The sequence below is a fragment of the Stegastes partitus genome, unplaced genomic scaffold (genome assembly GCF_000690725.1).
Source record: "Stegastes partitus isolate 25-593 unplaced genomic scaffold, Stegastes_partitus-1.0.2 Scaffold487, whole genome shotgun sequence".
In the NCBI taxonomy this organism is placed as follows: domain Eukaryota; kingdom Metazoa; phylum Chordata; class Actinopteri; family Pomacentridae; genus Stegastes; species Stegastes partitus.
In genome coordinates this window covers 124549-140038 of record NW_007578218.1, presented here as the reverse complement: position 1 = coordinate 140038, position 15490 = coordinate 124549, and the positions used below count along the sequence as shown (strand labels likewise).

At 42.7% G+C, this 15490-nt stretch overlaps 3 protein-coding genes across 4 annotated transcripts; 2 read left to right on the top strand and 1 right to left on the bottom strand.

Annotated features, from left to right (window-relative positions):
* Positions 1–117: 117 nt before the first annotated feature.
* slc15a5 (solute carrier family 15 member 5) lies at positions 118–5669 on the bottom strand. Its single transcript, XM_008287131.1, has 9 exons — positions 5318–5669; positions 4861–5083; positions 3920–4089; positions 1629–1849; positions 1347–1533; positions 990–1178; positions 683–814; positions 502–610; positions 118–247 (listed from the first exon to the last, which is right to left on the bottom strand). Exons 1-9 carry the CDS (start codon positions 5667–5669, stop codon positions 118–120), a joined length of 1713 nt encoding a protein of 570 aa, XP_008285353.1.
* A 2782-nt stretch (positions 5670–8451) lies between these two features.
* On the top strand, positions 8452–10789 carry ccdc34 (coiled-coil domain containing 34). The gene is made up of 7 exons (XM_008287104.1): positions 8452–8517; positions 8828–9109; positions 9198–9342; positions 9472–9579; positions 9693–9851; positions 9952–10081; positions 10200–10789. The coding sequence occupies exons 2-7, from the start codon at positions 8841–8843 to the stop codon at positions 10400–10402; spliced, it is 1014 nt and encodes a 337-aa protein (XP_008285326.1). The 5' UTR covers positions 8452–8517; positions 8828–8840; the 3' UTR covers positions 10403–10789.
* A 469-nt stretch (positions 10790–11258) lies between these two features.
* rab19 (RAB19, member RAS oncogene family) lies at positions 11259–15482 on the top strand. Of its 2 annotated transcripts, none has more exons than XM_008287102.1 (4): positions 11259–11673; positions 12213–12401; positions 12911–13094; positions 14865–15482. In XM_008287102.1, the coding sequence occupies exons 1-4, from the start codon at positions 11623–11625 to the stop codon at positions 15137–15139; spliced, it is 699 nt and encodes a 232-aa protein (XP_008285324.1). In that variant the 5' UTR covers positions 11259–11622; the 3' UTR covers positions 15140–15482. The 2 variants fall into 2 exon arrangements, with proteins under 2 accessions (XP_008285324.1, XP_008285325.1); XM_008287103.1 differs by lacking the exon at positions 11259–11673 and adding an exon at positions 11878–11976.
* The last annotated feature ends 8 nt before the right edge of the window (positions 15483–15490 follow it).

Here is a 15490-nt window from a genome sequence, read left to right as displayed (position 1 = left end):
AAAACCTGCACATTTCATGTAATTTATTCTACAGTTCAGGCCACAGTTTCTCAGGCTACACGTCTTGACTGAAATATGCAGCGCCAGCGCCACTAACAGGAATCTCAGCGAGTGAAGTCATAAAATCGACTCGATGGAGGCGTGATCCACCGTGTCGTAGAAGCGCAGACTGGCCTTGTAATGCAGCAGCTTCTCAGCCAGAAGACTGCCGGTCAGCGCTTTTCCCTGCACGCTCAGGTCTATGTACCTGGACAAGATCAGACAACAGGTAAACACACTTAAAGTCATGATACACAACTTACACAATGTCTTCTCATATTTAAATATGTGATCTGTCTGCACAGAAAACATCTTTAGCAGCTGTTCAAAGGCACCTACATGGACTGAACGAGGGTTACTCACTGTAATTCACACATGAAAATGTTTTTGTTTGTTAAATTAACATTTTAATGCAACCTTTATTCCCTCTTCTAGCTCTGGGGATTAAAAATAACACCATACCTGTACGACACACTCCAGAACGCCACAGTATTTATAGCCATCAGTGTGGCCAGAATGAAGAAGAATCTCTCCAGGTTCCCATCATGCAGCATGTTTGGGTAAAAGTTACCTATAAAGAGAGTGTTGCTGTGGTCACATTGGCATTAAATCAATGCAGTGCAGTGTTTGTACTCAGTTTTACCTCCAGAGACAAAGTACATCAACTGAACGATGAAGGCTCCCAGGAAACAGCCCCCTCCGTAGGACAGAGTGAGGAAGTGCAGGGAGATCCCTCTGATGTGGCTCGGGGTCAGCTGGAAGGATATGAGGGAGCCTGAAGAGAAAACATAAGAGCATCTTTTTTGCTGTTTTTTTTCCTGCAACATGCAAGGCAGAAATACTGACAAGGAGGAATTCAACATCTGCCTTTGCTGTGAGTCAGTTGTTTTGTGCTCAGAAGTATTTGAGAAGATGCACCATCTACTGTCATCACAGAGGCCTTCACTCACATGCAGGGGTGACGAGAGCCTCTGCCAGACCGAGCAGGACGTACTGAGGAGCCAGCTGGAAGCACGGCATGGACGACACCTGCAGAACCTTCCCCGACAGAGTCTGCTCCACCAGGGGGTAAGACTTCCTCTGCAGCTCGGACAAACCCGCCACCAGGACGGACAGAGCGGCGCACATGTGGCCCAGAGCTGCAGGGGGGAGGATGGACAGGGCGGGGTGATAAGAGAAGGGGCTGCACAATAGGGGGGAGGTTGTGGTTACAGGAGGAGAGAGGGAGTGACAAAGACAGAGGGATATTTAGGTGAAGACATTAGAATTATGTGCGGACTAGCAGGGGTTCGTGTGGAAACACTCACTGATGAGTTTGGCGGGCGACAGAGGGGTTTTTCCAGAGGCGAGGTAGCAGGTGGTCACACATTCGATCAGAGGGGCTAAGAGCAGCAGAGGCAGGATGCCGATCACATTCATGGCACCGATGGGCAACAGGAGGTCGTTCAGGTGGAGGTTGGAGTTCATCGTCTGGATGTAGTAGCCCGAAGGAATCTGTGGGAAGCAGATTGTTAACCTCACTGCGTATGATAGAGCATGGGGATGATCCTGTTTTATGCTTGGAGGCCCGTCGTGTCCCAGTGACCTGCCTGAGTGACGCAGGCTCTGTACAGCAGCTGAAGGCCGTAAAGAGGGAAGAGCTTGGCCAGGACTTTCACGTTCTCCACGTGCGTCTCGCTGTACCGGCCACCGTTGTTCTCTTTGGCCCGGTCCAGCCAAGAAGCCACGTCTCCGCTCAGGTGGCGATAGTGGAGGCAGCACATCTTGAGAGAGTTCAAGAAAACTCCCAGCGTGGTCAGTAGTGATCCACCTGTGACGGCCAGGAGAAGAAACAGTGGGAGTCAAGTCACTGCTGGTTGTATTTCAAACAACAGACACTGAGTCAAAATGCTTTAGGAAGCAGAGATACTTCATCGACTGAAATTGCTCATGCTAATGTTGCTCCCATTAGAAAGTTCTTAAAAATCTAATCAGTAGAAAAAATAAAAGACAAACACAAGCAGAAAAGTAGAAGCATAAATACAAAAATGTACACTGTAGTAGGAAAATAAAAATAAAAATCTAATGAAGTTCTAATCGTGTTATTGCACAAATAAGTAGTTTTTCCAATGTAATAGAGAGGTAAGTTTTTAGATTGTGGGAGGAAGCCGGAGATGTGTCCTCACCGGGATGTAAACCAGCGACCTTCTAGCTGAGAGGCAGCGGTGCTAACAGTGAGGGCATTTTATGAGATATTTCACAAATCTGCCAACTAAATCGTTACCAAACAGTTTCTTCACCAGTATGTTTGTAAAGGTGTGTGATAACATGTTTTAAAATGTTGAAGTTCAACTCCTGTGGGAAACCCTGAAAAAACCTGCTCAAGTTCGGCTCAGAGGGAATGTTGAGCAGCTGCACCCTCTGTCAGAGGGAGAGTCTCTGGTCTGAGAACTTCTGCCGCCGCCTTCCTTAAGAACATGTTGTACCAAATTTCACCCAATTTAGTATCTGGTCCATGATAAATGTACTGGAGAATCACAGCACCAGCCTGAATCACTGCCTCCATTATTATTTTTTATATTTTTACTATGATAACAATGATGATGATGATGATGATGATGATGATAATTATTATTATTATTATTATTAGTCGAATTAAGAGCAGTGTTATCATTATTACTTGTAAAACAGAGGTGTAATCCCATGGCCAGCAACTGCAGAAACTGTATCACACCCTGTGAAGCCCTTCTGACTTTCAGAGAGACATTCTTGTATCTGTTGGATGTTGTAAGAGCCGTTTGATGTGTTTAAGAAGAACCTCCCTCCCTTTTTCTGCAATTGCTGGCCATGGGGACACAACTCTGTTATACAGGTAATAATGATAACACTGCTATTACTTCAACAAATCATCATCATTGTTATCATAGTAAAAATATAAAAAACAATCATGGAAGCAGTCATTCCGGCTGGTGCTGTGATTCTCCAGTACATTTATCATGGACCAGATACTAAATTGAGTGAAATTTGGTACAACATGTTCTCAAGGAAGGCGGTGGCACCAATGATCAGCCCAGAGACTCTCCCTCTGACAGAGGGTGCAGCTGCTCAGCATTCCCTCCGTGCCTACCTGTAGACCAGGACTGGATCCTTCTACAGAGCAGGTCTCTGAAGCCCAGTGACTATAGATGGATATTAGGTGTGCATGGGTATGAGCCAGTTCCAACACTAGACCCCATGGATCCTGAGGAGCTACTGAATTTGACGAGCTGTAATTGTCATGGAGATTGCAGCAACCGGTGGTGCAGAAGAATGGGGTCACGTGCATCTGGGCCTGTGAAGTCTGTAAAGGCATCACATGCAGAAACTGTAGTCATGATGTTGTTGAGTCTGAAAAAGACGTAGACAACGACTCTCGAAGCTTCTGACGTTGTGAATGAGAAATAACTCTGAGAATTATATAACTACGTGAAGTAAAAGCTGCTGTGAATGTAAATGTAAAGTGAGTGTGGCCTTTTTCAACAATGGAGTGTTTGTGGTGAAATATAAACGCTAACAATCAACTCAGAATCATGAACAAACCCTGATTTGACCCTCATAAGTTCCTTAAGGCCTGATTAAAAAAAAAAAAAAAATTATTTGACAATCGTTTATCGGTACCCTAACTTGAGCAGGTTTTTTCAGGGTTTCCCACGGGAGTTGAACTTCTACATTTTAAAACATGTTATCACAAACCTTTACAAACATATTGGTGAAGAAATTGTTTGCTAATAATGCAGTTGGCAGATATTCACATGTTTCCCTTCCAACAACCACCGAGCCACCTTGCAGCCCAAGACACATTCAACAAAGTGAAATAACATTCACCAGAAAACATGTTCCTCTGTTGTTGTTTGTGTGTTACCTTTCTTGGGTTTGTATGTGAGTTTGTTGCGCATCATGTGAATGGCGATGAGAGCCAGCAGCACAGAAGTGAAGGGGATGAGGAAGGCCAGGTTTTTGGCCACAGACTGCTGGATGTAAGCAATTCCCAGAAACACAACGATGGAATTCAGGTTCACCAACCAGTAGAACCTAAATGCAGCGAAGAAAAATCTTACAATGACTCATTTATTGCAACAAACATTACATGATTACCTGATGAAAATAAGAACTAACTCAGTAGACGCGAAAGAATTACACAATATCTGGCAACATAAGAATTAACAGGGCCTGTTGACTTGTTGAGGTTATCGTATAGTATCATATCGTATCGTATTGTATCGTATAATAAGAATAGCCCCATTTGCCCCCCTTTTAGTTTAATACCAACATCAGATAAAATTGAACCTTGGTCCAACCTTTGGCCAATGACACGTTATCTGGAAACCATGAAAACTGCTGTGAATGTACAGCATGTGGTAAAGGTATAGGCTATAAGGTCAAGCAAAACTCAGGAGATACATCACAATCAAAAGGGTAGAAGGTCGACAAATTGCTTGAGAACATTCATTCTCGCCAGTAGATGGACCCTTCTGTTCTGAACATTTCGTGGACTTTTGTAGAGCTATTCATGCGTGAAAAAGTTGGTAGTGTTTATAAAAAAAAGTTCATTTTCTCAAATAAATCATAATCAGACAGAAGAATAAACCTATTTGATTCTAGTGACCCAAATCCGTAACTTTAGCACCAGTTTTTATTTTAATTTTTACCCCAAAAGCATCATCAGAAGCTAAAAACAAACTGAATCATCATGTAGAAGGATAGGATGCGATTTACTCTAACAACATTATAAACAGGCTTTTTGGAGTCTGATTATCGGCAAACCAAGTGAATGAACTGTGTCCAGATGGCAACACCACCCACCAGTTGAAGAAGGACAGGAGCTGGTGCTGGTTGTAGCCCTGCAGGCTGTAAGCCCCCATGGGACAGAGGATGGCCCGGATGCCGCCGATGCCCAACGCAGCCGCCAGGAGGCCGGTGTAGAACAGGATCTGCTGCTCCCGAGGTTCCAGCTGGTGGGTCATGTGATGAGTGTCGATGTAGAAATCCTCGAAGGGAAACGCCACCACGGGCAGCATGGCCGTGCCTGAAGTAGAGCACAATCACAGAGGGAAGTAGTTGTAGTTTTTGTTGCTGGAGGATTGTGCATCTTTGTTCATGAACATGATTGTTTGGGATTTGTAGTCAGTAACATTACAGTACCGAATGAAAAGACACAATTAGAGCTGCTGTTTCTCTTGGAAAGTGAGCAGAGATGGATCATGTAAATTAAGGCCAAATAGCTTTACATTTTTCCCAAGTATCAACCCTCTCATCTTACCAAAGAAATGAAGAAACGCACACAAGTAGAGCACCTTAGTCCTTCCTAAACAGGTTTCTGCAAACCACCCGACCAGAACAGGGCTGAGGGTGCTGGCTCCTATGAAGCCCAGGTTCACTGTTGCAGCCAGGTAGTTGCTGTAGCCCAGCTTCACGGTGCAGAAGAGAATCATGTTGCATACAATCCCAAAGAAAGTGAACCTTTCACATAGCTCCACAAGCAGGACGCAGATGATAACTTGGAGCTTCTTGCGAGATTTCCTCGGCGGCCCCTGGTCCGGATGGGGGGTCTGGGAAGCCCGTCGTAGTTGGCCTCTGCCCTCCGGCAGTCTTCGAGGGTCTCCTGCCACCATAGCGCCTGGCCAGCGAGCTGGCTACCAGGCTGCTCGGATGCTGACAGTAATGAACCACAGAGAGCTCTGAAGGAGACCTGATGCCCCTGTGGGGTGGCAGCATCGGCCTGGAATACCACAGCCTGGTGCGACTCTCCAGCTGGACTCCAGGATCAGACGCACCCGCCTGGTTTCTGCACGTGCAGGCGGCTGAGTCACCGTCTTTCTCAGAAGTGTGGACGCCTCACGGTGATCTGACACGTTATGCAAACTTGTATCGAGGAGGAGAGATGGATGGGAGCTGTTTAGAGAGCATCCCTGAAATATTTCTATAATTACCAGCAGCAGGCGCACATGTGTCTGTTGTCTTCATCCAACACAGAGGTACTATCAAGGCTGCAACATCAACCAGGTCAAACAGGCACTGCACATCATTTGATCTCCACAATTTTATTTGTTGGAAATCTGCACCTCTGGCAGCACGTCCATCCTCCACCTTATACTCAAAAATCTAGTTTTAAGACCTGAAACCTTTCATTCTGAATGTTTTTTTTTGGTATGTCAATCCAATGCCACACATAAAACAGATAACATTATCCGCCCATAGAATCTCTGCAACCAGCTGTTATCTTCATTTTACGTTATTTGATTTAACTGTCAGATAATAATTGACTAAAATGTTGGCAAATAGAAAAACATACGCATCAGTTAATTCATACAAATCGTTCTTTTTTCTTCTGATGAGCAGTCAAAGATGTTGACGTTACTATCAATCAATCAAATAAACATTTATATATTCACATATAAATATTCACATTGGAGAAGCTTGTGAGTGTAAATTTGTGTAATTTTAATCAAAATGTAATTAACGATCAATTAATGATCCATCAGCTGACTGTTAAATTGATCAGCTTCATTCAGTTCTAGTCTATTGGTTAGTTTCTGGATGTCTGGGGGAAAATAATGAAACTGCCGCGTTAAAACAAAACAACTCTATCATCCATCTGAGAAATGAATGTGTCTGTAATGACTAGAATTGAGCCACACGCTTGATTTTAAACTTTAATAGTAAATGAATGAGTACGTCACACATTATTCATAGACCGACAGAACTCAAGAAAACACAAGGTTGTCTTTACAGTTAGCATTAAAACACAATTCCAGAAAACGACTGCAGGTTATTACAAAATACTCACAAAATGTCACGTCTCTTTGTGAAAGCAGCTCCTTACTGTACAAGCTCATTTTGACTCGCCTGCTGGTAATTAGACTGATAATGTTAAGTGGGAGCGACACAGAGTGCATCAGCAGGTTGACTTCAACTGGGTCAGAGCTGCCACACAGACAACAAGCAGCTCTTATCATAGCAGCGGTGCACTGATTACCTGAAGCACAAAGCACAGGGCAGGCCAGACAATAACAGATGGCCTGGAAAGTGCTTGTCCAAAGTCACCTTCCTCGTTTCTCAGGTATTCCCAGCAGTCTGCAAATTCTGGAACATCAAGTGTTTTTTCCATTGTTTAGGAATGTTTGGTGTCAAGTTAAAATAGATCCTTCTAAAGAGTCTGTGTAGCAATTTTATCACCAAATCAGTGAAGCTGGATTATCTTTACATGTCTTTATTGCTTCCTTTCTTGAATTTACAAACTACAAAAAGGGGAAAAGAACAAATCAGTCATCTTTCCAAAGAAACGTAGGAATTCAGTGTTTTATAAATCTACATATTCTTCTCAGGTCTTTAAAATGTGTTTATTTGAGTAGAAAGTTAATGAAAGTATTCCTAATTAGGAGGGAAATTGTTAATATAATGCAACAAATGGCACACTTCATGATTGTTATTATTATCCTTTAAAAAAACCCCAACTAATTTGTATTGGTGTGTAACATATGATGCTTGTGTCATTTGTGACATTACTGCTTTAAATAAAAAGTTAAAAATGTGACTTGTTGAATCCAGCTTGTCAGGGGAGGGGAAGCAACATTAAATCAAGTGTTCTTGGTTTTTAAGAAAACGTATTCATTAAAGTCTCTCTCTGGTCATTGATTAAATCCATAAAAAAAACAATCACTGTGCATCAGTGACATATTTAAAACCAAACACACATTAATCTGCATTAACATCAAGCACAACACATAAGATTTGGACACACAGGTTTTGGGAAATATATAACGTTGTAGTGTCTTAATCTTAATATTTAAATTATTACACATTTATATAATAAATGATATTGTAATGATATCATAATTTTAACATTTTAATTAGCCAGGTAAATATATATGTAAATAACATTGTAGGTTTTTAATGTTTAACTTAGGTAAATTAGTATTAGACATAATATTACACGGTTTTAATATTATTTTAATTTAGTGAATTTATATAATTTATATTGCAGGCTTTTAACTTTGATATCTAAATGAGTCATGTACATTTATATATTAAATAGTGTAGGTTTTAAAGCTTAATATTTTTTGTTTGCGGGGCAGATTTGTATTATAATGTGGGGTAATAACCTTAATTTAAATAAGCCAGGTGCATTTATATAACAAATAATACTGTAAGGTTTAATTATTTAATTTTTTATGTCTCTATTGTAAAGCAGGATCATAACAGTGACATTATTGTTTTAATTAAAGAGCAAAAAGTCTGTTGTAGGAGCTTTGTCTGGACAAATAATAGGTTTAAAATTAAAACAATGGAGATGTTTACAAGCGTAGACGGGACAGCGTCAAGCGTCACCATGGTTACGACTCGTAGCGCGTGGGGGCGTGGTGTATGATGGGAAAAAAAGTTGTAAATCAGTTCCAACCAAACCTGGAGAAGGAGAGGAGAGCTGCAGCGACACTTCTCTCTTTTAAGTTTGACACAAAGGTAATAAAAAACACATTCGAAGTTATTTTCGAAGCGAGCTAGAGCACTGCACGCAGGTAAGCTAGCAGTTAGCATTGAACGTTTGGTAGCGCGTTAGAAAGTAGCAGCGCTATCGATAAGCTAGCTAGCGAATGCTAACGTTAGCCTAAACAACATGGCTAACGGTACAAATCTGTTGCTAATGCCGTGAGCATTAGGCATGAGGTAACTGGATTACAGTACCTCGCTGGCAATTATGTTTGACAGCAGTTACGACAAAAACACTCGTATCTAAAGTTCACTTGTTCGGACTTTTTGTGTTCCGCCGCAGACATCGGCTGGTGATGTCTGGAGACAGGATGCCCAGCTGCCCTGCCACCGCGTCCAAGGGCTTCAGCTCGACCCCTGTCAAGACGAGCCTGGGGAGAGACATCCACGCATCTAAGGGCTTGGACGACGGCATCCTGTCCGACGACGAGGACACGTTTTCCCTGCTTTCGCCCATCTATCATGACAGCTTTGACAGTGACCAAGAAGATCTGGAGTCCGTCTCAGCTGAGCAGACTTCAGCCAGGAGGAGAGACGACTCCAGACTCAGCACGTCACCAGTCAGGTACTGCTGAGTTCTGATTCTGACTAAAGCTTGAGGTGCTGTCTGTCCTGTGTATGCCATGGTATGAGTATTTGTGTTTGTTTTGTAGATGTGAGCTACCAAAAGCACCTTCAGAGCAGATGTTCAGTCCAGCTGTGCAGCCTGCAGACGCGTCTTCGCTCAGTGCATGGGAAGCGTGGCTTATGAACAAAGCTAAAGAGGACTGTCTGAAACTGGTGAAGAAAGCAGAAGAGGCAAGCACCCTTAATGGAAATGCAGCATTTCTTTTAATACCTTTAATATATTTTAGTGAGTACTACTCATTTCTTTTTGCACCCCCTCTGAACCACTTCCTGAAAACTGTTTTGTATCCCATGATTTAGGAGCGCTCACTCAAAGAAAAAAGCAAAAAACAAGAAAGAGAGCGGAAACAGAAAAAGATTATCATGGATGTAAAGGTCCAAGATTGGCTAAAAATGAAAAGAGAACAGGTACAGAGTTGATTTTTAAAACTCATTAATGTCACAATTTGCATACGGGCGTAGAGATGCTACAGTTAACTACTGTACTTATGTCATTACCTGTTTTCTTTCTGCAATCCCAGGAGAGGCACGAGCAAAGTGTAAAACACAGTAAAGAAGAGGAGGAGATGCAGAGGCAGCGGGAGAAACGGAGGGAGACTGAAGAGAAAGCTCAGCAAAAGTACAAAGACTGGCTGCAGAAAAAGAACCAAGAAAAAACTGAGAAGGAAAAGAAAGAAAAGGTAATGCGGCTCTGTTTGTCTTCTTTTTTGTTTTTTAAAGATTGAGCTGATAAATTAATGTATAAACAGACAGATTGTGAGAAGTCTTTTTTTCTTGCAGGAGGAAGCTGCCCTGAAGGAGGAGCAGGAGAAGGAGCGCCGCAGGAGGGGAGAGGAGAAGTTTAAGGAGTGGCTGACAAAGGCCAATGAGAGAAGCAGATCCAGTCCCAGATCACCCTGCAATGCAACAAGTACGTTCATTCAGGCATTCTGTAGCTGCATTAATGATAAACTCAGAGTGCATCAGGTGACATTGCTGCTCATCACTTTCATTTTTCTTGGCCATCACACTGATTTGTTTCCCTTTAGGTCCCTACGACAAATCATACCCATCACCCAGCTTCTACAACCCCATCCCCTGGAAGCCGATTCACGTCCCTCCTCCAGAACCTTCACTGAACAAGACGTCTGGCAAGAAGCCTCAGAAACAGAGAAAAAGCCAGCAGAGCCCCGGCGCCGCTTTTAGACTGAGGAACACTGCGAGCGCGTCACATTTGCTGCAGAGGAGATGACACAGCGGGCTGTCGTCTATGACTGATACGGTAGCTTAGTTACGGCTCAAATATGATTTGGCCACGACTCATCCAAACCAGTGCAGCTCCTCAGCCGAGTGTCTGCTGAGTCACACATGGATTCCTGTTCTCCAGAATAGTGGCTTTGGTCTGTTTTGTTGTAATAATGCATTAGCTCAGATTAGTTTGTGCATAAAGACGTCTGAATGTTCTGGGTTTGGAATTTTGAGATGATTTTACAGAGATGATGTTGTGACGCTGATGTAGCTTTCCTACCAATATAATGTCTCGCATACATTTAAAAGCCTAGAGTATGATCTATTTTGTAATTTTCTGTAAATTCTATTTTTTATTTGGATAAAAGAGGCCTCGCCAAAGCTCCTCTAATACTCCTGTCTTATCTGTTCACTCAACAAAGCCACATGTCACCGCCGCCAACCACAATAAGGCACCGACCGCACAACAGAAAGAAGGTGGCTGGTGGTCACAGCCAAAGATAGACCCAGCTCGGTCAAGTGCCTCTCACACTCACACATTGTTCTGTGTCCAGCTGTGCCTCGTTCTTCTGTGGGCTGAGATGACGACAGACACTAGTGAGGGGGTGGAGAAAGAGAGCGAGAGAGAGAGAGAGGCTGATTCAGAGCAGTATGTTCATTCTGTGTTAGCATCTCGCTGTGATGCCGATGTGTGAAGCCTGAGGTAAAATAAATTCAATTACGCTTCGTGTTAGATTAACCATCTTTAGGTACCTGCGTTCTATTTGTGTCTGTCGTGTTTCTGCTGTGACTCACTCTGTGATTAATCCCTTTCTGCTGTTGAGTGCTGTGGAATGTGTTAGTTGACAATAGTCAGGGAGGGCGCTAATTATGTAGGGCTTTTTTTTTTAAAGGCATTTTTTTGGAGCAGCTGTGAAGACAAAGATGTTTACATTTCATCACGACATTGCAATAGTGGTTCAAGCTGTTTGTTCAGGGCTATTTGCACACTGGGTCTTGTAAGCAAAACACGCCTCCCACCTCTGTAAAGACTGCTCAAAGTCAGCCTCCAGCTTTTGCTTTAATGGCTCACAGCTTTTTTTTCTAATCTGAGGCAATGTGGTGAGTTGTAACCAGTTGATCATGATGCAAACTGTTGCTCAATCCATGCTGTGCTTGATGTTTTGTATCTGCCTCTCCTAGGCGATTTATCCTATTGCAGAGCCCGAGTAGAGAAATCCCAAGATGCAGTGGTGCAGGTGGGCCGGCGGTTGGAGGTCACACCTACCGAGACAGGTAGGAGGCGTGTGTGGAAGTGTGTTGGAGGGGAGGAGAGGTGTAGCGGCCACAAAGACTGACAGTCTAAAGGGCAAAAGTACACACTGAACTTGTGTTTCAAGAATGTGGCTGATAGCGTAATGCAGATCTGAAAACCAGCTCAGGATGAAGGAACGGGCTTTTAGATTCTGACTTTTTACCTGATTTCTGAGAACTGAAAGGAGTTTGAATCCCCTGCTATGGGATAATTAAGCTGGTTTTGTAGTTGTTTCCTGACGAATGGGGGTGAAAATGAAACCAGCTGTCAAGGTGGACCCGACAGTGAGTTCATTTGTAGTTCTTTCTTTTTATCCTTGAATTGGACATATTAACCTGCCTGTTAAAAACCTGATTTCCTCCTTTTTCTCACAAGGATGTGGCCGCCGTTTCTGTAAATACTCTCAGTTATTATTGACACAACTCGGAAGGAACACACAGAAGTCTTATATCTTGTGTTTCAGCCTCATTGTATGTGTTTTTAATTTCTTCTTTCTTGTTTTCCTCCTGTCACTGTGCAGTCCGCCACGCCGGATATTGAGGACTCCTTTGACTTTCTTTTTAAAATCATCCTGGTTGGGGACTCGGATGTTGGGAAGACCTGCGTGGTGCAGAGCTTCAAGTCTGGAATTTTTATTGAGAAGCAGCAAAACACCATCGGGGTCGACTTCACCGTTCGTACTCTGGATATTGACGGCAAGAGAGTGAAGGTAGGAGACATAAACTCTCTTTTCATTCCTGTTTTTGTTTATTTATGTTTGCATCGGACCTTCTCAGATCACAGCTGGTCGTGTACACTCATTTCCAGATGCAACAGGAATCATTAAAAGTTTATTTTTCCACATTTAAATTAAGAAACACATGAATTTGAAAGATGCGTCTAAGTGTGTATTCTTGTCTTAAAATAAATAATCTCTTGTTTCAGTTAATCTGTGTTTTTTTTCTGTCAGAGGACGAGGAGTGGTTGACTGCCTGTTTTGATTGATATCAGCCGTGTGTTAGCTTTCTGGGCGTGTTGATGTGTTAACTAGCAGATATCTTGATATGATAAAAAAAAAAAAAAAAAGTTTGCAGTCCTGTTTACACAAGCATTGTTCAGAGACGACTGATAACAGGGTTCGCAGCACGTCTGAATAACTTAGAAAATACATTTTTAGAGATACTTAACCCACATTGTGTAACCGGTTAACCCACATTTGTGTTCTGTGTGTTATCGCAGATGCAGGTGTGGGACACTGCAGGACAGGAGCGTTTCCGCACCATAACCCAGAGCTACTACCGCAGTGCCCACGGGGCCATGGTGGCCTACGACATCACCCGCCGCAGCACCTTCGAGTCTGTTCCCCACTGGATCAGGGAGGTGGAGCAGTACGGAGCTGCCAGCGTGGTGCTGATACTCATCGGTACGTAGAACTGTTGGTCTGTACAACATCTTCTTAGAGTGCAGATGCTGCTATAAAAAGAAAGTACAGGACCCGTCATTGACATCACCCATCATGTTCCATATTAAATTTACTTTAAAATAGATGTTTTTGATAGAATTAATTAAAATAAAATGGACAATACAAATTTTTTTCCACAACCAGTGATCAGAGAACTGATTGGAAGGAAGCACAGCCATTTATCTTTTAACTATCTGTCTGTCAACCTCTCTGCTCATTTGCTTAATTTCACATAATTAGTCTGCAGCAGCAGGTGATTGTGTGACATTAGCCTGCAACCACCTTAGCTGTGAGTTTATTGGTCATTGTGGGCGGATAATAAAGATCAACCCATTCGTAATCTCAAAAAGGGAGTTCATTAACAAACTATTTTGATAATCAGTCATTTAATGTAATTTATTCAATCATTCTCTGGTTTACTGGGATGGACGTCTTCCACAATTTTGTGATATTAAATAGATTCAAGGATAATTGAGAAAAGCAATTGTCAGTGTGTTCAGTCTTGAAAATAATTGTTATTTGCAGCCCAAAAGCATTCTGTTAAAAAAAAAAAAAAAAATCTGAATATCAGTTATTTATTTATTTACTTACTAACTCTCTATTGGTGGAGGTACTTCCCAATCTTACACAGTAAGTCCAGACGTAACCCAAAATAAAAACATCCTTGAGGTTCATTTACTGAGGTTTGGGTTTAAAACTGTAACTGCGACGTGCAGCACTAACAATATTCTGTTTTGCAGTTTTGGTACGATCTGTGCAAATTTGGTTTTATCAGTCAGTCACTTCAGTTCAACTGTATTTACAGAGTACCTAATTTACAACATAAGTCATCTGAGGACACATTAACATTACAGTATGCAATATAATAGTGTATGTAATCTATAACATCATATCATATTATAGAAAGAAACCCAAGGATTCCCTTGAAGGAAGCACTCAGCAACAGTGCTGCTCACACAAAGATACTGGGTTATTTAGACGACAGCGCTTATTACTGTTTTGATAGTCTGTTAATCATTTTAGTCATTTTTAAGCTAAAAAGCTCAACAGTCTCTCATTTCACCTCCCTACACATAAGGACGTGGTACTTTTTATGTCAAACATGATAACAAATTAAATGTTTTGTGGGTTAGTTACTCTTGGGAGCTGCAAGGTGGTTCGGTGGTTAGCATCGTTGCCTCGCAGCAAGAAGGTTGCCGGTTCACGTCCCAGTGAGGACACCCGGGATCTTTCTGCGTGGAGTCTCCATGTTCTCCTTGTGCAGCGTGGGTTCTCTCCGGGTTCTCCGGCTTCCTCCCACACAGTCCAAAAACATGCTGAGGTTAATTGGTGATTCTAAATTGTCCGTAGGTGTGAATGTGAGTGTGCTTGGTTGTCTGTCTCTAAGTGTAGCCCTGTGATAGACTGGTTGCCTGTCCAGGTGAACCTGCCTTCACCCTGAGTCAGCTGGGATAGACTCCAGCCCCCCATGACCCTAGTGAGGATTAAGTGGTGTATAGATAATGGATGGATTTACTCTTGGCAGGAGGAAGAAAGATGTTTCTCAGTTTTCTCATTCTAATTTTCTTTTTCATTGCAGCACTTTTTTTTTTTTTACTGCACTGTACTTTTTACTGTGGGTGATTTTTAGGTGCTCTGTGTTTTCTTCTCAGTCCTGACCACTGAAAAACTGCAGATAACTGCTCTACGTCTGTTGTAATCGTCCCTCTTTCTGTTCTGTTCACTGTGCAGGTAATAAGTCAGACCTCCACACTCAGAGGCAGGTGTTGTTCGAGGACGCGTGCACTCTGGCAGAAAACAACAACGTGCTGGCAGCCCTGGAAACCTCGGCCAAGGAGGCCCAGAACGTGGAGGCCGCCTTCATCCTCATGGCCCGGGAGCTGCTGGCGCGCAACGGCATGACCATGACGGACGAGGCCTCACAAGACTCGACTCAGTTCATGTTGAGTAGCAACTCTCACCCAGTCCAAGGCGCCGTGTCTTCAGATAAAAAATGTGGGTGCTGAAGCAGGCGTGTGCCGATTTAGACTGAAAAACAGAGGTGGCGGTCTGAATATTCAATGTACACGTGTTTGAAAAGTTTCTCTACCAGAGAATTAAGGTTATTTATAGAGAAACTGTGCGTGTTGCATTGTGTGTGTGTGTGTGTGAGTTTAGGTTTTGTACATGGTTGAATTTCATTATTTATACGGTTAATAGAATCGGTAACAGGTTTAAATGGTGGTCGCTTGTCGTATTTTGTAATATTCTTCAGAGGATAACTGCTGCTGAACGGGATAACGAGACACACCTCTGCTGGAGGACTCTGTATTAAGACTGCACAACAGTAAACACTACGTTTTCACAAGATACGCCAC